This window comes from Triticum aestivum, chromosome 7A (genome assembly GCF_018294505.1).
Source record: "Triticum aestivum cultivar Chinese Spring chromosome 7A, IWGSC CS RefSeq v2.1, whole genome shotgun sequence".
In the NCBI taxonomy this organism is placed as follows: Eukaryota; Viridiplantae; Streptophyta; class Magnoliopsida; order Poales; family Poaceae; genus Triticum; species Triticum aestivum.
In genome coordinates, this window is record NC_057812.1 from 684,497,042 (window position 1) to 684,525,010 (window position 27,969).

General features: G+C 45.2%; 1 protein-coding gene across 1 annotated transcript; it reads right to left on the bottom strand.

The window, feature by feature from the left end:
* Positions 1–10,684: 10,684 nt before the first annotated feature.
* Positions 10,685–27,958, bottom strand: LOC123149311 (disease resistance protein RGA2). Its single transcript, XM_044568942.1, has 10 exons — positions 27,502–27,958; positions 21,508–21,651; positions 21,136–21,400; positions 20,798–21,017; positions 20,569–20,719; positions 20,270–20,455; positions 19,019–19,067; positions 18,269–18,407; positions 18,059–18,178; positions 10,685–13,667 (listed from the first exon to the last, which is right to left on the bottom strand). Exons 2-10 carry the CDS (start codon positions 21,634–21,636, stop codon positions 11,366–11,368), a joined length of 3,561 nt encoding a protein of 1,186 aa, XP_044424877.1. The 5' UTR covers positions 21,637–21,651; positions 27,502–27,958; the 3' UTR covers positions 10,685–11,365.
* Positions 27,959–27,969: the final 11 nt, after the last annotated feature.

Genomic DNA, 27,969 nt, shown 5'->3' on the forward strand with positions numbered 1-27,969 from the left:
TGTTCATTAGACTACCTGTCCAGGTACCTCTGAACAAAATGGCCTAGCAGAGAGGGAAAATAGGCATCTCCTGGAGATTGCACGGTGTATAATGTTTGCTATGAATGTCCCTAAATTTTTGTGGAGTGAAGCAGTGATGACTGCAGCCTATTTGATGAATAGGATGCCTTCCAGGGTGCTTGGTTACAAGACACCAATAGAATGTCTTACTGGGAAGACGACATACGTGGTTCCACCAAAGTATTTGGATGTACATGTTTCGTGAAGGATTACAGGCCTTCGGTTGGCAAGCTAGACTCAAGGGCATTAAGGTGTATATTTGTGGGGTATTTCAATAAGAAGAAGGGTTATAAATGTTGGTGTCCATCTGAGAAGAGAATGTTTGTGAGCATGGATGTGGTATTTAGAGAACATGAACCGTTTTATGGTGAACCAACTGACTTAACCGATGTGTTTCCTGATTTTCCTGCTAATGATATCTCAGATACAGATTGCGAGGTAGGGGGAGATAAAGAAGAGGAAAACAATGGTGCAACACTGAGAGAGGTGATAGTTGGAGCAATTCCAAATGAAGATGGGAGTACATTGGAAAAAAGAACAAGAACATATAGAAGAAGACCACCAAGATACCTCAAATGAAGCACCACGGTGGCCAAAACCGAATGAGGAACAAAATCTTCGAGTGTATACACGAAGACACCGGACTGAGGAGGAACAACTGCAGGGGGAGGAAACTACTCAGTCGAGCCAAGAACAACCTGAAGCACAAGAACAACCTGAGACACATCCTTCAACTTCAACCCAGGATCCATTGTTATCCTCAAGCAATGGTAACACTTCTTCTCACTATAATGACTTAGATATTCCTATTGCACATAGGAAGCAGCCCCGATCTACCGCACGGAAACTGCCTTCAAAATTGGCACCTTATAGTGTCTCCAACTATATATCTTACACATCGGTTGGGGCTTCATATAAATCTTTTATTGCAGCACTAGATGCTGCCGGGCATGTCCCACATAATTGGCAAGAAGCAAAAATGCATCCACGATGGAGAGAAGCAATGCTAGAGGAAATGGCTGCTCTCGATAAGAATAATACGTGGGTAATAACCACACTCCCTGCTAATAAGAAAGTTGTAGGCTGCAAATGGGTGTTTACCATAAAACAAACTCCTGATGGGAAGGTAGAAAGATATAAGGCCAGACTTGTGGCAAAGGGTTATAGTTAGACATATGGCGTAGATTACGATGAGACATTTGCTCCTGTGGCGAAAATGAATACCATTAGAGCTTTAGTGTCAATTGCAGGAAATAATAAATGGAACTTGTGCCAAATGGATGTTAAAATGCATTTCTTCATGGAGATTTGCAAGAAGAGGTATATATGGAGGTTCCACCGGGATTTCATAGTCCTGAAACAGAGGGTAAGGTTTGTAAACTGAGAAAATCACTATATGGGTTAAAGCAGTCGCCCAGGGCCTGGTTCGGAAGATTAAGAAAGGAGATTTGCTCCTTGGGGTATCAGCAAAGCAATGTTGACCACACACTCTTTTTCAAACATAATCATGATAAAATTGCAATTCTTGTAGTCTATGTTGATGATATCATAATTACAGGAAGTGATGAGGTGGAGATAAGGTGTTTGAAGAAAATGTTGTCAAGGACATTTGAAGTGAAGGATTTGGGGCATCTACACTACTTCCTGGGAATTGAGGTGGCCTACGGAGCACAAGGTATTTACCTCTCACAGTGAAAATATGTGATGGATTTACTTGCTGAAACTGGGATGCTGGAATGCAAACATGCTATAACACCAATTGAGCAAAATCATAGAATCACATCAGATGCTGGTGATCCAATTGATAGAGGCCAATATCAAAGGCTGGTGAGAAGATTGATCTATCTATCTCATACTAGACCGGATATAGCATATGTTGTGAGCATTGTTAGTAGATACATGCACGATCCACGAACAGATCACCTAAATGCTGTGAGTCGAATCTTGCGGTATCTCAAAGGATGTCCTGGAAAGGGAATTTTATTTTCAAATTATGGGCATCTAATATTAGAGGGGTATACTGATGCTGACTGGGCTGGGTGTTTAGATGATAGAAGATCTACATCGGGCCACTGTATATTTCTTGGGGGTAATTTAATTAGTTGGAGGAGTAAGAAACAAAGTGTGGTGGCTAGGTCCACTGCAGAAGCTGAACTGTGGTCTATGGCTTTAGGGTTATGTGAGCTGATGTGGTTGAGATTTTTGTTAACTGAACTCCGGTTGTATAAAGGGGCACCACTTCAGCTGTACTGTGATAATCAGGCCACTATAAATATAGTGAACAATCCAGTGCAACATGATAGGACTAAATATATTGGAATTGATCGACACTTCCTGAGGGATCAGTTAGATGAAGGAACACTTTATTAGTTTTGTGAAATCTGGTGAACAACTTGCGGATGTATTAACTAAAGGTGTTAGTGTTGTATCTTTTGCAAGAACATGTAACAAGATGGGGCTTATTGACATCTTTGCCCCATCTTGAGGGGGAGTGTTGGTAGGACTTAGTTGTATGGATAGGATAGTAGAGGGTGGACATTGTAAAAGGTGCAGGTGTATACATTGTGTGGAAGGGGAATGGATAAAGTAGAGTTCTCCAGAAAAATCTGCCTCCTCTCTCTCGTCGGCGACCTCACTTCCACCCAAAAAAATCAACAGTATTTCTTCTTCAATTTACACACATGTAGAATACATCCATGTAAACATGTATGATTGTTTTCAGAATTTTTTAAAATATTAAAATATGTTTTTTGATTTATTTTTTAAAACAACCTCCATGGAGGTCGCCCGCCATTGGCATTTTGCCCATAAACTGCCCGTGCCAAGCCGCTGGCCGCTGGGCCATACAAGGAACGGCACTCACTGAGAGATCAAAACAATACCAGTAGCAATGAAATGACAATGACAGCAAGACAGTAGACTTGTTGGTATATATACCAGGAAAAGCGCCGTTGCCTTGAAGGGAAGCTCACAAAGTTAAAGTAAAAGGAGTCGTTGTTATTCCAACATACTGATTTTATTTTTATTTATTTTTTGGCGGGTGAATGTACTGATTTTGATGGTAAACCTCCAGCTTACCAGGAGCGCAAGAATAAAAATACTGCTCATCAATATCAACTGAATTTTATACGCTGGTTTCACCAAGTTTCGCCAAAAGAGACAGCTCCAACAGTGTATTGTATTCTACCCTTGTAACTCCAAGATTTATCACTAACAAGTATCACTTGACCATGTGTGAACTAGCGGAACGTCTTGCCTTCTCAGGCCGACGGCTTCGTGTTATGTAGATGGGGCGCACCTCCCATAACAGCGCATACATGCGGTTTGGATTACATTCTTGAAGATCAAGACAGGAGATAGAGATAAGAGGTTACATGAGATAATCATAAGACTCCAACAACCTAACTATCTCAACTATATCCTATGAGATGCGCCGGTCACCTATCGTGACATGTTGCATGTTTAACACCCTCCCTTAATCACAACTCCATTAAGTTGAGATTATACTTGAAATTTTCAAAACTCTTGACCGGCAGTGCCTTTGTGAATCCATCTGCAATTTGATCACTGGAGTGCACAAAACGAATGTCAAGTTGCTTATGAGCCACCCTCTCTCTAACAAAGTGAAAATCTATCTCAATGTGTTTGGTCCTGACATGAAACACTGGATTAGCTGAGAGATAGGTGGCACCAAGGTTATCACACCACAAACATGGAGCTTGTTTAATTTTTATATCAAGTTCCTTGAGCATGGACTGAACCCATATGATTTCAGCTGTGGCATTTGCCAATGCTTTATATTCTGCCTCTGTACTAGATCTGGAGACTGCAGCTTGCTTACGAGCACACCATGAAATTAAGTTGGGTCCAAAGAAAATAGCAAAGCCACCAGTAGAGCGTCTATCATCAAGACAGCCTGCCCAATCAGAATCAGAGAATGCACTGACAAGTGTAGAGGATGATTTGCTAAAATTGAGACCCATGCTTAATGTGTTTTTGACATATCTAACTATCCGTTTGGCAGCAGTCAAATGAACAGTTGTGGGTGCATGGGGGAACTGACACACTTTGTTGACAGCAAAAGAAATATCAGGCCTAGTAAGAGTAAGATATTGAAGAGCTCCTACCAAGCTTCTGTATTTTGTGCTATCCTCTTGATTCAAGAGAGTTCCTTGTGTGAGAGATAACTTTTCTAAACTGGACAGTGGAGTAGGTGTAGGTTTGCAACCCTGTAGACCAGCTTTTCTTACCAAGTCAACTACATACTTTTCTTGAGAGAGATGAAGTCCATCCTTGTGCCTCTTTACTTCAATCCCAAGAAAATAATGCAAGTCTCCAAGATCCTTCAAGGCAAAGTCTGCACTCAAATCTTTTAACAACCCTGTGATAGCTTCATCAGATGAGCTTGTCACAATAATATCATCAACATATATCAAGACAAACATGCATGTATTGAACTTGTTGTAGATGAACAGAGAGGTGTCAGACTTTGAAGGGACAAAACCAAGTGTTTGCATTTTGTGACAGAGACGGGAGTACCATGCTCTTGGTGCCTGTTTCAAATCATAAAGTGCTTTGTCCAACTTGCAGATATGAGAGGGTGCACTTTTACTTATAAACCCAGGAGGTTGTTTCATATATACCTCCTCTTCCAGAACACCATGAAGAAACGCGTTCTGAACATCAAGTTGCCTGAGATTTCATCCCCTGGAAACAGCAATAGACAAAACAAGACGGATAGTGGCAGCTTTAACGACTGGGCTAAATGTGTCCTTATAATCTATGTCATACCGTTGTTTAAAACCCTTTGCAACGAGCCTAGCTTTGTAGCGATCAATAGTTCCATTAGATTTCCTCTTTATTCTGAATACCCACTTGCAGTCAATTAAATTTTTATCTTGCTGTGGGGAAACCAAATGCCAAGTTTTATTTTTCTTGAGTGCCATGTATTCTTCATTCATAGCATTTTTCCATCTTTCATCACCAAGTGCTTCCTGGAGCGTCTGGGGTTCACCTGGTTCACCTGTAGAACAAACCATACCGTATTTGGTTATGTGTTTATAATTAACAGGATGTATTACCCCATGATGTAGTCGTGTACGTCGTGACGGTGCAGCATCAGGATTCTCAGCCACAGAAAATCCCGAAACAGAAGCTCCTGTAGCAGAATATGCTCCCGCCGGATCTTCTGTGGCAGTTTGATCAGGTGCAGCATGTTCTGTAGGCGCAGAAGATCCCGGGGCCTCATCATTAGTGGATGATGGCGGATCAGCCTCGGGGCGGACGCCAGTCTTCGGCGCGCGCGTGGGTGCACAGGAGTCCGCGCCTGGGCCCGCAGCAGATCCGGACCCAGTGTCGGGCCGGCGAACCTGGTCGCGCCGCTTGTACGTGACCGGTTGGTCACGGAAGCGCGTGCCGTCCTGGCGAACCGTGTTCTGCCACGTGTCGGGCGGGGGTTGGCGCGGAGAGGCGCTGGGGCCGCCGCCAGTTGGAGCGTGACGCGCGGCGTGCGTTGGACTGGAGACAGCCGCACGGTCGGCTGGCGCTGTCTCTTGCGCATCTGGCGCGTCTGCCGGCGCCGATACCGAGGAAGATCGACTGAACTGCTGCTGTGGAGCCGATCCCAAGGAAGATTTGCCTCCTAGATGCGGACACATGCGATATGGACCTGCCGGCGCGTTTTTTTCACTGATTTCTTCATTATTTTCGCTGTTATCTCCTGGAACATCATCAGAAAACTCATGCACACCATTAGTAGCAGGATTAGTCAACATTTGATCATCAGAATTCGGACCCCCTTGATCAAAGGTGGTAAGATGAGTAGGTAAGAGGAGAATTTCTTCTCGGAGGCGAGCACCGGCATTTGGGTGAAGGGTGGCGAAAGGAAATTGTGTTTCGTCAAAAATGACGTCACGGGATATATAGACAAGGCCAGTGGAAATATCTAAACACTTGACACCTTTGTGTTGAGGGCTATATCCTAGAAAAGCACATTGTTTTGAGCGAAGCATGAGTTTTCTTTTGTTGTATGGACGAAGATTGGGCCAACAAGCACACCCAAACACGCGAAGAGATTTATAGTCTGGTTTGATGTGAAGAAGTCTTTCTACTGGAGTTTGATTATTGATGACTCGACTTGGAAGCATATTAATGATGTGAACAGCAGTAAGAAAAGCCTCATCCCAAAATTTGAGGGGCATGGAGGCTCCTGCCAGGAGAGCTAGCCCGACCTCAACTATGTGTCTGTGCTTCCGTTCAGCGGAGCCATTCTGTTGATGGGCATGAGGACATGAGACATGGTGTGATATGCCAAGTGTTTGGAAGAAGGAGTTGAGTTTTTCATACTCCCCCCCCCCCCCCCCACCCAGTCCGATTGGACTGCAAGAATTTTGCTATCAAATTTTTGTTCAACCAAGGCTTGAAAATTTTGAAAAACTTGAAAGACATCAGATCTCTTTTTGAGAAGATAAATCCACACAAACTTGCTATAGTCATCGATAAAGCTTACATAATACTCATGTCTACCAACAGAAGTGGGAGCAGGACCCCACACATCGGAAAAGATCAATTGAAGTGGTTTGATAGAAACACTAGTAGATACTGGATACGGTAATTGATGAGGCCCAATAAAATACATTTGTTATACATGGAAGATGGAACAGAGAGTGCAAAATGACGTATGCCAAAATGGGGAGACATTATTCATATGAATTGCGGACAGAATGATGGATAGAGTAAAACTCAAGTGATGAGGAGAATCTGCTATGGTGTAACGTTGATTCAGCTAAAACTCAGCTTCAGTTCCCAAATGATTGTCGCCACAATAGATGCTACACAAACGAAAGAATTGATCAGTAAAGTCAAGGATGGTTAAAATTGTGGAGAACAAGTGCAAAATGTTTAATCGTACATCACAATAGTGTAAGAAAAATATGAGTACAATCTGGAAGAAGTTTGTGTAAACACACGTACCATAGGGGAAGACTAGCTCCACTCTACTGACATCAGGTTGCCTCTTACCACGGGCTGCTTTAGATCCTCCATCTTACAACACCATTGAATCGATACATTTTGTATTTCTGAAATTGCGTTTTCTCCACCAATTGATACAATGTCTGGACAACTCCAAATCAGTAAGTTCTCAAGTGATGTGAGATTAGTGGTCCAAAGGCTGCCTGGAATGGATGTTATATGGCGACACATACAAATCCTCAATGTAACAAGGGAAGCAAGGTTTTTTAGGCAGCTGGGAACCCATGCAGAGATATCCCCACAGTTATTTAAGGTGAGACTTTGGAGGGAAGATGGTAACAGAAATCCCTTCTTCCAGCTCAGTCTACGACAATCAGTGATCCTCAAATCCCTCGGAGAAGAAATATTCCCAAACCTTTCATCGGGTAGGGACCATAAACTACCACAAGATTCAATAAGAATTCTTTCAATGGCAGGTAGATATTCTTCTGCTAGGAGATCATCAATGGTCCACAGCTTAGAACACGACAAAATTGTTAGGGAAATAAGGGATGGGAATGCTCTAGATCCGCTCGTGCTTCTGAGGACCTGTCCAGATTGTCCAATAATAGATTTAAGAAATTGACATCGTGAAATCTGCAACTCTTCTAGTGCTGGAAGATTCCACATCTGTAGTTTAATGGATGTGAGACGGCTGCATGACAAAGAAAAGTACGTGAGGGAGCAGCAGTCAACATTTTCTCCGAGATTCCCACAACTAGGGTCAACACACCAATCATTCATACCCAGCATAAGCCTCTTGAGAGAAGGTGAAACCAAACTTTGTGAATATATTTTTGGACATCCTTGCACCGTCAATTCTTCAAGGCAACGGAGATCCCTAAATCTTTCAGCTGGTACTGAAACTAAGTTCTTGCAATCTTTAACTGTGATTTTCTTGATGGCCAGTACGTGTACAACATGTTCGAGGCATGATAAATTTTGGCACTTAACAATGACCAGGTCTGTCAGCGACGAGAAAATACTGGTGATATCATTATTGTTGTCAACTAGCACCTCAGGTATCTCACTTAAGTTTATACGCTCTGAGATACGGGATGCTGATGATCTCTCGTGTCCATCACAACTGATAAACAAAGGTGGCATTAAGCTTGGCGAGATCTCAGTTGGAAACCAGGTTGGCAGCGACACACCTGGATAACCATGGAGGAGCAGAGACTTGAGGCAGGTGGGAGGCTGTAGAACTCGAAGTACTTCTATGTCATTGTCCTCTGGAGACCTCAACCCAGACCATGACAGCTTCAGCATCTCAAGATACTTCTTATTCTGTTTTTTTTCTTTTTTTTCGAAAAGAGGGATTCCCCGGCCTCTGCATCAGAACGATGCACACCGCCACATTTATTAAAAAGAGTAAATAAGGTTGAACAAGGTCTTAAAGTTTACAGACAAAAGGAGCGGCAAGCTCACACAGAGCCTCAATGCCAAAACAGAAAGCTTAACAAGTTACAACCGGCTGGCAAATTAACAGATAGGTAAACTAATCGCCTATCCTATTACATGACCGTCATCCAAACTGGTTGAAAATATCCCGCGCTACCATCTCCCACCGTACAGATCCAGTAACCAAACGCTCCCTGGCCTCCGTCGGAGTGAGTAAGGACCACATACGGATCAGCGCAGTAGCCCGGAATAAAACCTGCAAAAAATGAATAGTTGTTGTTCTGTTAAAAGCCAAATCATTTCTGCAGTTTCAAATTGCCCATAACAACGCACAAACTCCTACACGAATGTGTCTAGCTGTTTCGGAGTCTATCCCAGCAAGCCACGTCCCGAATAACGTGTTGACCGAAGTCGAGGGAGTAATGTTAAAGGCAGTTTGCACAGAGCGCCACCAGCCTCGTGCCAACGGGCAGTCAAAGAAGAGGTGCTTGATGGTCTCCTCCCGATCACAGAAACTACACCTAGTAGAACCTGTCCAGTTACGCTTAACTAGATTGTCCTTTGTTAAAATTACTTGTTTATGTACAAACCACATAAACACTTTAATCTTTAAGGGGACCTTAACTTTCCAAGCCTCTTTGGAACTAGGAATCACACTTGAGTTAATGATATCAATATACATCGATTTAACTGTGAACTCCCCAGATCTAGTAAGCTTCCACCACAACTGATCGGGCTGAGGATTTAACTGAACCCCCATCAATCTCCGAACCAAGTGAAGCCATGCTTTCCATCGGTCACCCACAAGCACCCTCCTAAACTGAATGTTGAGCGGAATGGACTGCAGAACCGTGGCAACAAGAGCCTCACGGCGCTGAACAATACGATAAAGGGACGGATACTGGGTCGCCAAAGGCGCGTCGCCAAGCCACGTATCCTCCCAAAATCGAGTGTCATTACCATTACCGACAATACACCTAGTTCTGTTAAAGAAGGTAGCTTTGATTCTCATGAGCCCCTTCCAGAACGGCGAATCATTTGGTCTCATAGTGACCTGGGACAGGGTCTTGGACTGCAAATATTTACTGCGTAAGATCTGCGCCCATGTTGCCTCCGTCTCAAGTGCCAACTTATACAGCCACTTACTGAGCAGGCATCTATTCTTGACTTCTAGATTTTCAATACCAAGCCCCCCTGGTCCTTTGGTCGACAGATAATATCCCATTTGGCCAGTCGGTATTTTCTCTTAAGTTCATCACTCTGCCAAAAGAATCGGGATCGATAGAAGTCCAGCCGTTTCCTAAACCCAACTGGGACCTCAAAGAAGGATAAGAGGAACATAGGTAAACTCGTGAGCACCGAGTTAATAAGGATCAACCGGCCTCCATAAGACATGAGTTTTCCCTTCCAGCAACTCAGTTTCTTCTCAAACCGATCCTCTATGCACTTTCACTCGCTGTTTGTTAGCTTAAGATGGTGAATGGGAATACCTAGATACGTAAAAGGTAGAGCCCCAACTTCACAACCAAACAATTGTCTATATGCCTCTTGTTCATCTTTGGCTCTACCAAAGCACAACAGCTCGCTTTTATGGAAATTAATCTTAAGCCCCGTCAATTGTTCAAATAAGCATAACACTAACTTCATGTTTCTCGCTTTGGCCAAATCGTGTTCCATAAAGATGATAGTATCATCAGCGTACTGCAGGATGGACACACCACCATCAACCAAATGAGGCACCAAGCCACCCACCTGACCGGCCTCTTTTGCCCTTCCTATCAGGATCGCCAACATGTCCACCACAATATTGAATAATATTGGAGACATAGGATCGCCTTGTCTCAATCCCTTATGCGTTTGGAAATAATGACCTATATCATCATTCACTTTGATTCCGACACTCCCTTTTTGCATGAATGCTTCCACCTGGCGTCGCCAAGCTTCATTAAAGCCCTTCATGCGTAAGGCCTGTTGAAGGAACGGCCATTTGACTTTATCATATGCCTTCTCGAAATCCACTTTGAAAATAACCCCATCAAGTTTTTTCGTGTGGATCTCATGGAGCGTTTCATGAAGGACCACCACCCCTTCCAGGATGTTCCTGTCCGGCATGAAAGTCGTTTGAGTAGGCTGCACCACGGCATGCGCAATCTGTGTTAGCCTATTCGTCCCAACCTTGGTAAAAATTTTGAAACTGACATTCAGAAGACAGATAGGCCGAAATTGCTCGATTCTCACGGCCTCTGTTTTCTTAGGAAGAAGGGTTATTGTTCCAAAATTAAGCTGGAAAAGCTGCAAATGTCCCGAGAACAAATCATGGAACATCGGCAACAGGTCCCCTTTAATAATATGCCAGCATTTCTTATAAAACTCAGCCGGAAAACCATCCGGACCGGGTGCCTTATTATTTTTCATCTGGGAAACGGCCTCGAAAACCTCCTTTTCCGAAAAAGGGTCGGTTAATATATCGTTCTCCACCACAGTGAGTTGAGGTACATCTTCGATTCTAGACTCATCCAGAGACACACAGTTCTCCTCTGGTGGTCCGAACAATCGTTTGTAGTACTCGGTAATGTAAAGCTTCAAATTATCCCGCCCGATAATCGTACCCTCATCTTGTTCTAGCTGGAAGATTCTCTTCTTCCTATGTTTGCCATTTGCAATCATATGGAAGAATTGAGTGTTCGCGTCCCCCTCGACTACTCTTCGTACCTTGGCCCGCAGAGCCCACTTTAACTCTTCTTCCCGAAGCAGTTCTTTCAACCTCTTCTCAGCGTCAAGCTTAGTATGAAGCTCGGTGGCTGGCAACACCGTGGTTTCTGCTTTTACATCTAAGGACTGAATGAGGGCAAGGAGCCGTTCCTTTTCAACCCTATATATCCCACTCAGATGTTTAGCCCATCTTATTCTGTAGTTGGGCTTCTCCTGCATGCTCCTTGCTTAGCTTATCAATATTATATATCTTCAAGTCACCAAGCTGGTTAATATTCTTCATCAACCTAAATCCTCGCCCGGGCTCATCATTGGCTTCATTGGCTACATCAGCACTCACTTCATAAAGTTCTTCTGCCCGGGAACTTCTAAACCTTAAATTACACTGAAATCCATGTGATTCAAATCTCTGTAAGCATATCAGATTACTGAAGTCATTAGGCAGGATTTCTAGCTTGCAATTATCAACAGATAAAATCTGCAGATTATAGAGCCAACATAACTCGTCAGGAAGACTCTTGAAAGGTGAAGCTCTTGAGATTTGAAGGTACCGAAGATGCTTCAAGTTTCCAATAGCAGCTGGTAACTCATTAGTAGTGGCACAAACAAACACACGCAGACGTAGAAGTTCACTCCACCATTTCTCCATTAAACTAGCTGGAATTTTGTTCTCCGCTAAAGGCCCGTTGCAAAGAAGGGTACGGAGCTCTGTGAAGCGACATAGACTCAACAAGCTGGGATAGTCCATGTCTGTGCTAGAGAGTATTGACAAATGGCGAACACTAGGAGGAATATTTTTTAAGTCACTCCTTCTTTTCAATATGAAGCAGTCATGCTCTGAAACTTTCTGTGCCATGTCATGCAGCAAGTCATGCATTAAGTATTCACATTGAACTTCTTGAAAGAAGGACCGATTTAAAAGGTCATTGAAGTAATCACAGCCAATATCTCGAAGTGGAGTATCACCTTGAGGTTCAACAAAGCCTTCTGCCACCCAAATTTCAGCTAAACGTTCCTTTTGAAATTTATCATCTTTGGGGTACACGGCACAGAATGAGAAGCACCTCTTCAAATGGAAAGGTAAATACATGTAGCTCAACCGAAGGGCTGGCAAAATTTCAGTCTCTTCCTGGCTCAACTCCCACAGTTCACTCTCTAGTACATCATTCCAATGTGCTACTTGAAGGTTCATTCTTAATATTCGTCCAAGAGTTTTAGCGGCTAAAGGAGAACCCTTTAACTTAGGAACTATCCTTCTACCAATGTGCTCTAACTCAGGATCATTATTGCTGGAACTCCCAGATTCAAAAGCACATAATTTGAAAAAATTCCAAAAAACATCATCCTTTAAACCTTGCAATGTAATGGGATCCATCGTGCCCACTCTGTGAGCAACCTGTGGACTTCTAGTAGTGACCAGCATCATACTTCCCGGTAGTACATTCTTTAAAGGTGCACAAAACCTGTTCCAGCACTGCCCATTTTCCTTCAAAACATCATCCCACATATCATCCAGAACAATCAATAACTTTTTAGTTCTTGCAATCTCAGAAAAGTTCTTCTGAAGCAAATTCAAATTTTCAGTTGTTGCATATTTTTCAGGACAAGACTGTATGACCTCTTTAGTTAACCTCTTCACGTCAAAGTCATCTGAGACGCAAACCCAAATTATTATGTCAAAATGAGACTCCACTTGTTCATGACTACATATATGTTGAGCCAGAGTGGTCTTTCCGACACCCCCAATTCCAACTATGGGTAAAACAGGAAGATCTGATATTCTTGATTCACTACCAATTTGGTTTCTTGCTGATGTACTTGGTGATACATCAACTGCAGTATTTCCTTTCTGGCATTTGGGATGAGCATCACTACTATTTATTGGTGCACAAAGCAATTCAATTATATGCTTTAGCTCCATGTCACGACCAAATATTTTTGTTTCATTTGGGAAAGAGCTAGTCTCTGGCCTGACTGATTTGTCAAACCGTATTGTGATATCATGCAACCCCATACCACGGAGGTGCATGTAAATATTATCTAGCCTTTTCTGAATACCATCCACTTTGTTAAAGCTCCCACGAATGACACTATTGAAGAAGTCCATGAATGAAGATTGGCTTCCATTCCCATCCACTTTCACCTTCAGTATGTACCATCTGAACTCATCAAGAAGGTCTTCCGCATCATACACTCCATCCCTGAGTTTTGGAAGGAGCTCTGCCACATAATGCTTGTGGCTCCTCCACTCTGCTCGATCAATGAGTTCATACATTGCGGGAAGAGTATCCCTAAGGCATTGTAGGCCATTCTTCAATCGAAATAATTCCTCATCGAGCCCTTGCTCGTTTGTACCGCTAAATTGAGATAAAATAGTAGATCTAGCCCACTGAAAAAGATAGTCACACTCTTTGAAGCCACTAATAACCCCAATAGCATCCATTATACCGATGGTGACTGGAGTATGAAGGCTGCCTTCCGCCCTGTTGACAAAAAAGTGGAGATAATGAGCATAGCTGGGTATTTTCCCACATATTGTTTAGTATAGAAAAGCATAGTTGTGCAGTTACACTTAGCTTACATGTATAAAGAAGGTGTTATGAATTTGAGTGTGTCTTAAATAAGTCATTGATAATCAACATTTTTTACGAATTTGAGAGTGTTAGAAATAAGTCACTGATAATCAAAATATTTTTAAGAATAAGGTCAACTTGTTTGAAAACAAGAATTATACAAGAACAGAATTAGGGCAGCATTTAACGAACAAAATTATTCTCCTCTCGTAGCTGGACGATGTTTAGTGCCCGGTTACCGTCAAAAAATTTATTTGCTGCCCAACTAACCCATGACACTAAAACATGTGTTCCTTGAATTTGGAACTAATGGATTGAAATAAAAATGGATATCATTCTAAGTTGATACAGTCTCAGTCTGATTTAATTAACCTCAACATGTATGTTTTAAAAAGAGGTACTATATTAATGTATGTCCTTAAAACAATCCTGCAATGGTAGCTGGATATGATAAATGTCACATATATATTACTATGCTAATTACAAACTCTCTAGAAATTCCAAAATTAACCAGAAAAAATGAGGAAAAATCTTAGCACTCCAACTCATGAAACTGACTTATAAAGCTTGGGTTAAGAATATTACTCCCTCCGTCCCAAAATAAGTGTCTTAATCTTAGCACTTATTTTGGGACGGAGGGAGTAATTATTATCAGTAGGCACAACTTTCTAAATATGTATCGAGTGAAGCGTTCCCTGTTGACATCTACATAACTATTTCCTCCCTTGGAAGATAAACAAACAGTGTGTCTGAGTAGTTGGACAGCATAAACCACATGCAAAGAACACATATCACAATCATAAAGTCTGGATGCTAGACAAGAGAAGATAAATTTCAACTTGATCGGCTACTATGGCACATGATATAGCGGTCTGACTTGCTTGCCACTACGGATATTAGAAAGAAGATATGCTGGTCGATCAAACGATCAAATCTACTACTGGCAGAACACGAGAGAAAGTGGAAACTAGCTGATATTAGCTGTTGCGGAAGATGAGACTCAGTCTCTCTTAAGTATTATCAGACAGGGCAACCAACATTAGCACCGACATGTTGGATTGTGTAGTGGTAGCGGAGGCCCTCCCCAATAACACTCAAGAGTTCGTTGATGTCAGAACTAAGAAAGTGCATACACTTTGGTTTCTGCTAGTTGTGGTGCTTAGGCCTAGCTGAGAGTAATAATACTCATGGAATGAGGTGTCTCCAAGAGAACTCTTCAAACCGTCAATGTCATTCCTGACAACAGAATAGATTCGCCGACTGCTGCCATGGCAACTAAAACCTAGCTGAGTAAAACTCCATACTGTCTACATTTAGCAAATTCCCAATTTAGAGGCAGCGCTTGATGCATGTCGCGCCAAAAGCCCAAAATGTTAGCAAGAACTTGTTGGGTGACAGCACCATTAGGGTCAGTTTGGACTTTGGAGGGGTATTGTTTGGTAAATCTTTCCTATTTAGGTCAAAATTTTGAACTAAATACCAAAACTTTACAATGAAATGATCCCTACAATAACATGTTCAATAGATTCATGTAGGAAATATTAAGGTAAAACTAATTAACATGTTCAATAGATTCATGTAGGGAGTATTTATTAGAGCTATATGTTAGACACTTAGTTTTTTCTTTGGAATATGGACATATGACATGTATATAAGAATAAGGATATGCCTTATATTTTGAAATGATGGCAGTACCTGATATATAACTTACTATGCACCCAAAATTATTTCTCAGTTCAGTAATATTATGGTTTCAACATTTGATTAATATATGATTATGTTCGGTAAACCGTTCTTCAAGCTATACTATTGTAAGTACTTAAGTTGCAACAATTCAAAAATATCCCAAATTCCCAATGACAAAAGGTAAAAATTCTAAAATCTAGAAATTTACAATAGTGGTCAATAACCCATACGCATGCATAAGCTATATGTGTTAATACACTCTCTGAAGGGACATCTAAGCCCCTATGTGGATTCTGGTGTAAATGACAAGTGGTTAAGGGACTAGTGAAGTTTACAAGTTGTATGAATAGGTGTTAGTCCCATGGCTGAAAAGAAAAGGCTGTCAGGGACCCCCTAAGAAAAAAATAGCTAGTTTAAATTATGCATCTTATATTATGCTTGAGTAAAAGGAAAGCCAGACTATTGAGGAGGGTTTATGTGGTGAAAAAGGGTGTGAGATTCATATCTTGCTTGAAAGAGAGAACCCTAAGAGAAGAACTAGAGAGAAGCCACGGTTTTAACCTGGTCTTTGCACCCCTACCAACGATTACGAGTCGAACGACTAGTCTAGACTAGTCGCTCGACTAGTCTATGAGTCGCAAACTGGCTGTCGACTCGGTTTCTCGTGTAAACTACTTGTATGAGTCGAGCCAGTCATCGACTAGTCGACGACTAGTCCAGACTAGTCGACATGTTCGAGCCGAACGACTTAAAAAACTGGGGGAATATAAATACGATGCCTCATCCCGCGGGAGACCTAATCCTTTCTTTCCCCTCCTCACCTGGACGCGCCCGTTGAGCCCTCCTCGCGTCGCCGGCCGCTAGATGCCTGCCGCCGCGGATCTGAAGCTCCACCGTCGCCGGCCCCACGTCGTGGATCTGAAGCTCCACCGTCGCCTTCGTCTCGCGCCGCTGGCCCCTCGTGCTCTTCTCCTCTTCAGGCAGGTGAGCCTCAGTGCTGCTCTGCCTCGCTGCTGGACTGCTGGTGCTGCTCTGCCTTGCCCCTCCTTTCCCCTCCTCTTTCTTCTTGGCTTGCCGCTGCTGTTGCTCTGCTTCGCTGCTGGACTGCTGGTGCTGCTCTGCTTGCTGTTGGTGCTGCTCTGCTCGCAGATAGACTGCTGGTGCTGCTGTGCTTGCTGCTAGTTGCTGGTGCTGCTCTGCCTCAGTGACTCCACTTTGCTTGTTTCAATTGTATACTGTATTTGTATGCTTATATAGTGTAATACTACATACTACTACTAGGTATTATTAGTTATTTACTGTAAGTTCAGTGCTACAGTACTATGTCGACTAGTCTAGCACTAGTCTAGAATAGTCTATGAGTCTCAACCTTGGAACGACTCGTCGACTCTTCGACTTGTAAACGTTGACCCCTACTGAACCTGGAGGTCCCGGATGGGACTTCTGGGTGACCAGATTGTTCATCTGGTAAACCAGACGGTGCTCTAGATTGAGGCCTGTAGCCTCTGGATTCGTCCGGAGCTCAGTCCGGATACGTTCTGGAACTTCAGGCGGGAGTTCAACCTAGAAGTTCCATAGAGGAACTATAGACTAGTTCGCAGAGAGCAAAATGGCAAATTCAGTGGCACCATACAAATGGTCCACGCCTTCTTCCCCACTTGGAGTCCAACTTGAGCCATAAAGAACTCCCTCTTCTCACCATTTTTGAATCTTCAAAGCTTGATGAGATCCTCCCCCGGTGCTCTAAAGCCTTCGTGCCTTCGAGGGGAAATGAAAGAGCCAACCCCTTTGGAACCCCTAAACGGTTGGTGTCGCCCGGAAGCTTCCAATTGGGGATTTGTGCTCCAAGAAAAATTGTGAAGTTTTATGACCACCTCAAGCTCAACTACTAGTGTTGGCCGAGCCTCGAGGACAAGAAGGAAGAGACAAGGCGACATGAGGTGCTTTGTTGGCCTCCCCCTTCCCAATAGAGATTAACACCCCTCCAAGGAGGTGAACTTCGAGATAAAAACTTTGTCTCCATCATACAGTTATTTCGTTCCCAAGCCTTTACTTCGTCTTGGTGTTGCTAGCTTGCATATCTTGTGGTTTCCTTGTGCTAGTTGTATCATGTCATACGGGGCGATTCATTTAGTTGCACACTTAGAAAACTTATTATTCTACAATTTCTAAAAGAAATAACAAAAGATTAAAAATGGTAGTCATATATTCACCCTCCTCTCTAGTCCAAATCTCCTTCACTCCCTTGGTCAGAATGTGGATAGGATTTTTCACAATTTTACCCATCTCATTTACGCAAAGTTTGACCATTATATATTTACACAAATAAGTATTGCAAAAAGAAACTGAAGCTACTTATCATCTAATTGTGATAATAATATTTGTGTAACAAACTTGAATAGTTGTACATCCTCTCTGAATTATGATCAATTTTAAACAGGATTAATAATTTTTGGGCTGAAATAATGTGCATACCATAACTGAAATATGACAACACTCTAAAGTACAACCTTACATATTTGGCACGAGTAGTGCCAAACATCCAAGTAAAAATGCTAAATGAAAATGCTCTAATTCATGATATATTAAATGGCAAATTTGTGTCACGAGATAACCTTATATTTGAGTTCCTCGGGCCATAGTCAAGGATGTTGTCCTTGCTTGTCTGGGTCACAATTTGAAGCTCCCAAATATCTCTATCTGCATGCCCTCCAATAGCACTAGGCGCTGGGTTCCTAGAACATTCAAATGACAAGTATAGGGTGAGTAAAATCACATGATATGTACTCCTTGAAAAGGAAAAGGGGCAGATATAATATGTTTACCTAATGATAGGCTCGTATTCATAGTCCATGGGTTCAGCAGTTTCCTGGTACATACTTGCATGCGTCGATCTATCATCCCCTCCCACCTTGTCAGGTGTTGACTCAAATCTAGTGCCACCATCATGGACCCCCATAGAAGCTGAGGAGATCACCAACATATCACAACCTTTTAGATAAAGGAGAATGGTACTCCCTCCGTCCCATAATGTAAGACGTTACTCAAAAAACGTCTTACATTATGGGACGGAGGGAGTATTTCTTTATGTTACTGCAATACGCTGGACAAGCCATTTAAAATAGTCAATTCCTCACTCAAACAAAATTACTATGACAAAATACTTGGTTTTGAAGGTATTTCAAATATTTGATTATCAAAACATAAACCTGAAAAATGTACAGCTTACGGTATTTTTGTTTAGAAATTCATATTACTGGAAAATCATTTGTAATGTTGATAACTTGAAAACAAATAATTATATATTTTCAAAATCTGTAGTTGGGAATTTTGAATGACACAACACTAAGTGCTATTTTGTGTGTGTGTGTGCCCGCACATTTTGTTGATTTGCATAAAATCATTCTTTTGGCACGTTGATCCCCACTGAAACTTGGTTGCCTCAGAGGAGTAGGCATCCTTAGAAGCCAAACATAATCCAAGATGATGAGGGTTAGAATCCCCTTCATTTGATCCGTAGTGAAATTTGAATATTTTCTGAACAGACAAAAAAATGTTTTAAATGAGATGCTTACGTGAGGAGGTCGTATATTGGTTGTGGACCAAGGCCTGCATGCTCTGGCCCTACAAACAACAAAATTGCAAAGGTTTAGGAGTAACAGCTATGTGTTCGATACTTCGTACTATGATATTGTTACCATGGGGATCTGCACCACACCGGTTGCACCAAGGAAAACAGCTAATGAGCTGATTTCATCCATCATAAGAAAATAGTAATGGAGTGATATACATGTAGCAGAACTCTTTGAAAATTTTGTAGTCATATACTCCAGTAATGTATTAAGAGACACGTAAATCAGATTTTGATAATCAATTATTGATTGGAAGTTGGCACACGAAACAAATGCTAGCGTGCTAGTTACAAAATATTTAATGGGAGATGTACATAAATGAATTTTGCATTTATAGTACTCTATATTAAGGTTACTAATTTATATAATTTTTATGGGCCATGAAAACAACACGATTTAGGGTGCATTTGGATCTCAGGCAAGGACTTGTTGTTTGGTATTGCTAAAAAATCCTAGTTTTTTATGGCATTTTTGCCCTTAAATGCAAAAAAAAGGATTGCTGATGATGCGAGCCAAATTGGCTCTCTCATGTGGGCAAGCACGGACAAAGCATCTGGTTTTGCTATGCATCCAAGGCGTATAGGTGTCCACATGTCTTATCTATAATTTTAATTGTTAAACGTCTCAACTAACCAAGTCAAACATGCTCGTCTATCTCGCAACCAAACAATGAACCTTGCTCCCGTGGACTATAGCACAACCTGGCTAGATGCCTATCTAAGCTACAGTAGCTAGAGATCCACGTTTAGTCATGAGATAATGTTACGCTGAATTAGTACAAATCCTATAATATACTTACTTACAGATATAAATACTGTAAAACCCTAATATCAAATACAATATGCAAAAGTAATACTCCCTCCATTTTAAAATATAAGGTGTATTAGTTTTTTTTATAAGTCAAAAGTTTTTACATTTGACCAAATAAAATATGAAAAGATATCTCATGACGAATCTAATAATATAGATTAGGCATTCTAGTTATTGATTGTTCTATAAGCTCGGTCAAACATAGAGAAGTGACTTTTCCGAAAATTAATACACCTCATATTTTGGAAAGGATGGAGTATGACCAAAAGAGATTTTTCACCAGGGTAGCTTTATTTTTAGCCAAAAGGTTCATTAAAAAAATGTTCATCAAAATAATTTGCAATGGCTAGAGTGAAAAAGAAAGCATCGCTTATTTTTCAATACCTCACACGTAAGTGACAATTTTTCAATATCAATCCTCTTAAGTGCATTGACAATCTGGCTTATAGTAGGCCTTTTCTGCCGATCAGATTCCACACAGCTTAAAGCTATTTCGATGCATGTCTTAACTTCTTGTAATATGTGTGACCACATCGTTGCATGTACCCTTTTTTGCCACTTCTCACATACCTGCAAAATGAAACGAAATGTTCACATGTTGCATCCCTAGAGAGCAAGAGTAAGTCATGGCGTAACTTTATATGGAAAAGCAAGTGGTCACGATTCAGAAATTATTTTCTTACAGACTCAATGAATTTGAGTGAAGTAGTATCTCCATGATCATTGTAGCCTTTGCGTCCTGCCATTATTTGTATAATTATAACACTCAAACTGAATACATCATATTTTGGCGAGATTTGATGGTTGTTGATGTGTTCTGGTGGTATGTATCCGCTGCATGGTATCAAATACAATTACTTTTGTAAGGAAATTATATAGAAGTTGATTACTTCTCGGTAGGTATGAACTCACAGTGTTCCATAACATGTTGTTGTGGTGTATGTTTCTGTTGACGGAAAGAATCTTGATAAACCAAAATCGCCAATTTTGGGCATCATGTTGCTGTCCAGCAATATATTCGCTGGTTTCAAGTCCAAATGGAAAATGGAATCATTATGAAGATGATTTAAACCCTCAGAGACTCCCTTAATTATTTTGTAACACGTGTTCCAATCAAGTTTGCATGACTCGTCTGCAGGTGTATTACCAAAAAGTAAATGAAGAGATTAATTAAAATAGATCATAGATTAGGGGAAACAAGTATTTCTCTTTCTGCACCATAATATTGTCCAAGTGAATCACAATCTTACCAGAGACGTGTTTGTCAAGGCTTCCACCCAGCAAGTATTCAAAGCAGAGAACTCGTTTGTCCTCGCTAGCAAAAATGTATTTTCCACCGTGTTCAACATATTCACGCCGTGTTTCATGACAGTAGCCAACTAACCGCACGATATTGTGATGTTGGACTCTCATGAGGTTAGTGCACTCATTCTCAAACTGCTTATCGCTGTCGTATTCTGGAGGCATGTATTTAAGCTTCTTCACAGCAATCTTTTCCCCGTTATCCAATACTCCCTGTTAAAGATCTCTTATTAATATCGTGCATGGGCTCTTGTAACTAGCGGCCGTCTTGTTTGATAAAACAGAATTCCCAAATATAAAGAAGCAAGTAACAATGATACCTTGTAAACCACTCCATATGCACCATGACCAATTATGCGGTCATCGGAAAAATTATCAGTAATCTGTCTTAACAACTCGAACGAGAATGGTGATGTCGCCCCACTTGTGTGTTGTAATCCGTTCAGCATTGTATTCTATATCTCCTAGTACCACAGAAAATTTCAGGACATGGTAAGTGCATGTGTAGGCAGATGCATAAGGGGTAGCTAGTCTCATAAATGCAAAGTTAGGGAGTAAAATGTGATAAATTTCTCAAACGTAGCAGGTAGTATAAAAAGGGTTAGTAGTGTCACGAATGTGAAAATGTGACAACAATTTTAATTGGGTAAAGCAGTGTGATAAGTATTTTAGGGGTGAAAACTGCCATTTCCTTTACTCTAACCTTTACAAAGCAGATATATGTATCATCAGAAGACAATAAGGAATTGTGTTGGTTAAACCCTGTCTCCCTCGGCCTTCTGTGAATTTAGTTTGTTTTCTTCAGATAAGTGTCGCTAGACACATTCAGTTTCGACAGTAGCTAGTCGTTTTTCTGTTAGCGTTTTTTTCTCGCCAATTGGTTGCGTCTCGTGCGCCTTGGCTCAGTCGTAGTAGGCCCAGCACGAAGCTCGGATCATGGGGATGGACGTGGTCAGTAGTGGAGCACGTTGCTCGGGCACGTTGGTGTACTCTTGATGAATAAGAAGAGCAAAACAGAAAAGCTGCAGGTGTTGAGCGCAGCACAAAAACTGTGTGTTCTTCCTCTCAGAATCCCCTCTCTCTCTCTCTCTCTCTCTCTCTCTCTCTCTCTCTCTCTCTCTCTCTCTCTCTCTCTCTCTCTCTCTCTCTCTCTCTCGTTCGAGCTAGAGTTTAGGGAGACAATTGGCATCAGAGCGATTAGATCCTGTGGCCATGTCGCAGAGCGGCGCGCCGCGCCAGTCGCGCACTCCTCCACCCGCGAAACAGCGACGGCGCTCGCCCACCCGCGGCAGGAGTAGAGTTCGACGTGGTGGCGGCGAGGTGGTCGTGCAGCAGGTCGTGCGCGAGTCCAGCAGTGGCTCCGGCGCAAACCTGCAGTTCCCGATGCTGACGCGTGGCGGGTACACGCACTGGGCGATGGTCATGGAGGTAAACCTTCAGGCCGCGTCGCTCTGGGACGCGATCGAGGACGACACCGTCCCTCGCGTCGACGACAAGAAGACCCTGGCGGCGCTGCTCCGATCGACGCCGGCCGACATGCACTGCATGTTGATCGGGAAGGGATCGGCCAAAGCGGCGTGGGAGGCGATCCGGGTCCAGTACCAAGGACCTGATCGCGTGCGCGACGAACGACTGCGGCGTCTGCGAACTGAGTTCGAAACCGTGGTGTTCACGGACGGCGAGAAGATCCAGGATTTCGCCATCCGCATCTCCAACCTCGCCGCTGCACTGCGTTCACTGGGGAACGCCGTCGACGAAGAGAAAATAGTGAGAAAATTCCTTTCAGTTGTTCTTTCGCGTTTTGCACAGATCGCCTTCTCGATGGAAACCCTCCTCGACCCTGCATCGTTGACTGTCGAGGAGGTCACGGGCCATCTGCGCGCGATCAAGGAGCGCATGGATGGAGACCAGGGCAGCGGCTCCGCAGGCGGGCAGCTGCTCCTCACTGAGGAACAGTGGGAGGCACGCAAGCGCCAGCCCCGTGGCGGTGGTTCTGGCGTCAAGAACGACGACCGCGGCAAGAGGAGCGGCCAGCCGCGTCCTACCTCGACTCCGCCTGGCTTGGCTCAAGGCGTGGACAAGGACCAGTGCCGTTACTGCCGCAAGAAAGGCCACTGGGCCAAAGACTGCCGCAAAAAGAAACGCGACGAGGCTGCCAAGGCAGGTGCAGCACCGGTGCCGGTGGCCGCAAACCTCGCCGAGGCAGAGGAGGACGGCGGTCCTGGCCTCATGATGGCGTGTGTCGAGGAAGTGCGCGAGGGCATAGATCACGCGGCCACCCCTGCATCAACACTGGTGAGCGCGTCGTGCAACTCTGCGGTGCACAACGGCGGCCAAGTCTTTCTGAACGAAGAGAAGGCCGTCATCACGCCCTCCCTCGACGGCGATCAGGGGCGGCAGTCGTGGTTCCTCGACACTGGAGCCACGAATCACATGACAGGCTCCCTGGAGTCCTTCGCGGAGCTGGACAGGTCAGTGTCTGGCACGGTGCGCTTCGCTGACGAATCAATGGTGAAGATCTGCGGCCGTGGGACGGTGGTGTTCGCCGCCGAGACGGGTGATCACAACGCGTTCACTCAGGTGTACTACATACCTGCACTGAAGAACAGTGTTGTTAGCCTGGGACAGCTGGATGAGAGCTGGTTCGATGTGCACATCCGGCGTGGCGTACTCACCATCCGCAATGATCGCGGGCAGCTCCTCGCCGAGGTATCGCGCTCCACCAATCGCCTGTACAAACTCGTCTTCACGCCTGTACATCCAGTGTGCCTTGCTGTGGGGGCGGTCTCTGATGCCTGGCGCTGGCACGCACGGCTCGGCCACCTGCACTTCGACGGCCTGGAGAAGATGGCCAAGAAAGAGCTGGTGCGCGGGCTACCTCAAATTGCTCACGCCGAGGAGCTGTGCGAGGTCTGTCTCGCAGGGAAACAGCGTCGCATTCCATTCCCACAGAAGGCCAAGTACAGGGCGACGGCACCACTGGAGCTTGTGCACAGTGACCTGTGCGGCCCCGTCTCTCCACCAACACCTGGGGGCGGCGTTACATGCTCGTACTGATCGATGATTGCAGTCGCTTCATGTGGGTGGAGCTGCTCAAGACGAAGGATGAAGCCGCGTGCGCCATCGTCAAGTTCTAGGCCGCAGCCGAGCTGGAGTGTGGGCACAAGCTTCGTGTGCTCCGCACCGATCGTGGCGGAGAGTTCACCTCGGCCACGTTCTACAAACACTGCGAGAAGAGCGGTGTGCAGCGGCACCTGAATGCGCCGTACACGCCGCAGCAGAATGGCGTCGTCAAGCGGCGTAACCAGACGCTCCTGGGCATGGCAAGGAGCATGCTCAAGGCGAAGCAGGTGCCCAACCTGTTTTGGAGGGAGGCCGTGCTCACCGCTGCTTTCATCCTCAACCGCAGCTTCACGCGCTCCGTCGATGGCATGACACCGTACGAGGCGTGGTATGGCCGGAAGGCTGATGTGAGGTTCCTGCGCATCTTTGGGTGCGTTGGCCATGTCAAGGCAGCAGGACCACATCTGCGCAAGTTGGATGACAGGAGCACGCCGATGGTCTTCATCGGCTATGAGATCGGGTCCAAGGCGTACCGCATGTATGATCCAGTGATGAAGCGCCTGCACGTGTCCAGAGACGTGGTTTTCGACGAGGAGGCGCGCTGGAACTGGGAGGCGCCGGGGGGGGGGGGTCGCCGGTGAGCAGCTCCTTTACCGTCGAGTACCCTGCGTACGCCACAAGAACCGGCGTCACCAAGGCCGCTGCAGCAGAAAAAGCAGCGTCGTCACCTACCTCTGCAAGTTCGTCTCGTGCCTCGTCTGCTGCAGGCAGCATCGTCCCCGACACGCCCGCGGCCACGTCGCCGCCCACGCATGGGGGAGGAGTGGATGTGGTCACGTCAGAGACCACGCCGATGCCCCTCGTGTCACCACCGGCGGTACAGCCGTATTTGTTCGACAACGCGGACAAGGTCTCTGCACCACATCGATATCGCCTGGTCAAGGAGCTGCTTGGCTCAACCTCTGAAGTACCAAGAGGTGCTGAGAGCCCCCCGCCATCGGAGGGTAGTGGTGATGATGAGGAGCTGCACCTAGTGACGGGGGAGGAACCGGCGTCCTTCGCCGAAGCCGAGCACGAGGACTGTTGGCGCCGGGCGATGCTCGACGACCTGCAGTCCATCGACGACAACAACACCTGGACGCTCACCACGCTCCCTGCAGGTCATCAAGCGATCGGCCTCAAATGGGTGTTCAAGCTAAAGAAGGATGAGGAAGGGAACGTCGTCAAGCACAAAGCCCGCCTCGTTGCTAAAGGCTATGTGCAGCGTCCTGGCGTGGACTTCGAGGAGGTGTTTGCACCGATGACCAGACCGGAGTCCGTGCGGCTCATCCTGGCGCTGGCGGCGCACCGTGGCTGGCAAGTGCATCACATGGACGTCAAATCGGCGTTCTTGAACGACGACCTCAAGGAAGTGGTCTATGTGTCCCAGCCACCTGGGTTCGTCGCAGAGGGGCGTGAGCAGGCTCTGTACAGGCTGCACAAAGCCCTGTATGGTCTGTGTCAAGCTCCAAGAGCATGGAACGACAAGCTGGATGCCAGTCTGACATCTCTCGGGTTCACGCGCAGCGTTGCAGAGCATGGCATGTACGCGCGTGGAACCGGGGAGAGCCTGCTCATCGTCGGGGTGTACGTGGACGATCTGGTGATCACCGGCGCAAAGGAACGGGAGGTCCTCGGGTTCAAGGAGGAGATGAAGCAGCTCTTCTCCATGAGCGACCTGGGCCTGCTTCGCTACTACCTCGGCTTGGAAGTGAAGCAGGAGCGTGGACGCACCACCATCACACAGGCAGCGTACGCCTCCAAGCTGCTCGACAAAACTGGGCTGATGGGGTGCTATCCAACTCGCACTCCTATGGAGCCACGGTGCCCGTTGAGGAAGGAGAGCAAGGAAGCCGCGGTGGACGCAACGCTCTACCGCAGCGTGATCGGCAGCCTGAGGTACCTCGTACACACACGCCCGGACATTTTATTCGCCGTGGGTTTCCTGAGCAGGTTCATGGAGGCGCCGGCAGCAGACCACTATGCAGAAGTGAAGCACCTCCTTCGATACATAGCGGGCACGCTGAGCTACGGCTGCGTGTACCGCTACGGCGACGGCGAGTCCCTGACAGGCTTCAGTGACTCCGATCACGCCGGCGACGTGGATACCAGGAAGAGCACTTCTGGCGTGCTGTTCTTTCTTGGTGAAAGCCCCGTCAGCTGGCAATCTCAGAAGCAAAAGGTCGTCGCAATCTCATCTTGCGAGGCGGAGTACATCGCGGCGGCGACGGCGGCTTGCCAAGGAATTTGGCTTGCGCGTCTCTTCGGCGAGCTGATGAATCAACCAGCGGCGCCGTTCTCATTGTTCATTGACAACAAGTCTGCGATCTCCCTCTGCAAGAACCCAGTTCTCCATGATCGCAGTAAGCACATCGACCTTCGATATCATTTCATTCGTGATTATGTTGAAAAGAGATGGGTGGCCGTGGAGTTCATCGGTACAAGGGAGCAGAAAGCAGACATACTGACGAAGCCGTTGAGCCGTGTTCGCTTCCAGGAGCTGCTTGGCAAGATTGGGATCGTCGACGTCAAGCTCGTTCGCCAGGGTTGAGGGGGAGATTGTTGGTTAAACCCTGTCTCCCTCGGCCTTCTGTGAATTTAGTTTGTTTTCTTCAGATAAGTGTCGCTAGACACATTCAGTTTCGACAGTAGCTAGTCGTTTTTCTGTTAGCGTTTTTTTCTCGCCAATTGGTTGCGTCTCGTGCGCCTTGGCTCAGTCGTAGTAGGCCCAGCACGAAGCTCGGATCATGGGGATGGACGTGGTCAGTAGTGGAGCACGTTGCTCGGGCACGTTGGTGTACTCTTGATGAATAAGAAGAGCAAAACAGAAAAGCTGCAGGTGTTGAGCGCAGCACAAAAACTTCAGTGTCTCTGTGTGTTCTTCCTCTCAGAATCCCCTCTCTCTCTCTCGTTCGAGCTAGAGTTTAGGGAGACAAATTGGTCGTAACGCTGTAGCTTAAAAATGAATGATTCTTCAGCAATTCAGACAGATCTAGCATCAAGCTAATAATTAAGAACATGGCGAAATTGCACCACCAATCCACAACAATGAGCATGGTATACTGATGAGTGACATCAAAAAACAAGTTGGTAAATCGACCCAAAAAAAAAGAACTAATGAAGTAACCAATAGAAAAACGGCAGGCCGCTTTCTCCTGTACATATGACATGAGCGGCACATCAAGGTACAGCCGAAGCAAGAGCTTGCCTACCTGGGGTGGGCTGCGCTGAAGGTGGAAGAAGAGTTCGACCAAGGGAGCAGAGGGAGAGCTCAGGAGGATATGTGCCCAAAAACACAGATCCAGCCGGTGCCCAAAGATCTGAACTAACCAAATGGCGTCCAGAGTTCGGTATTCATCTAGAGTGGAGAGAGAGTCGGCAAAAGCAACTTCCGCTCGCTCATCTCCTTCCCGCCGCCGCCAAGAAACCTCGCCGTGCGCTCGGCGGTGGCCCGTCTAGCTGCGCGTGGTCAGAGAGAGGAGCTCGACGGGACGGAGAGGAGGAGGCCGGGCGGCTCGCGCCGCCGGCCCGAGCGTTGGGTCGAGGCAGAGCTAGCAGGGAGAGAGACCGCGCGCGGCTAGGGTCAACCGGTCAAAGGCGAACGGCGGCGGAGTGGTGTGGGTGAGGGGAGTCTCGGGGGAGTGAATGAGTGGCCTTTTTTATGCAGGTACCCGCCAAGG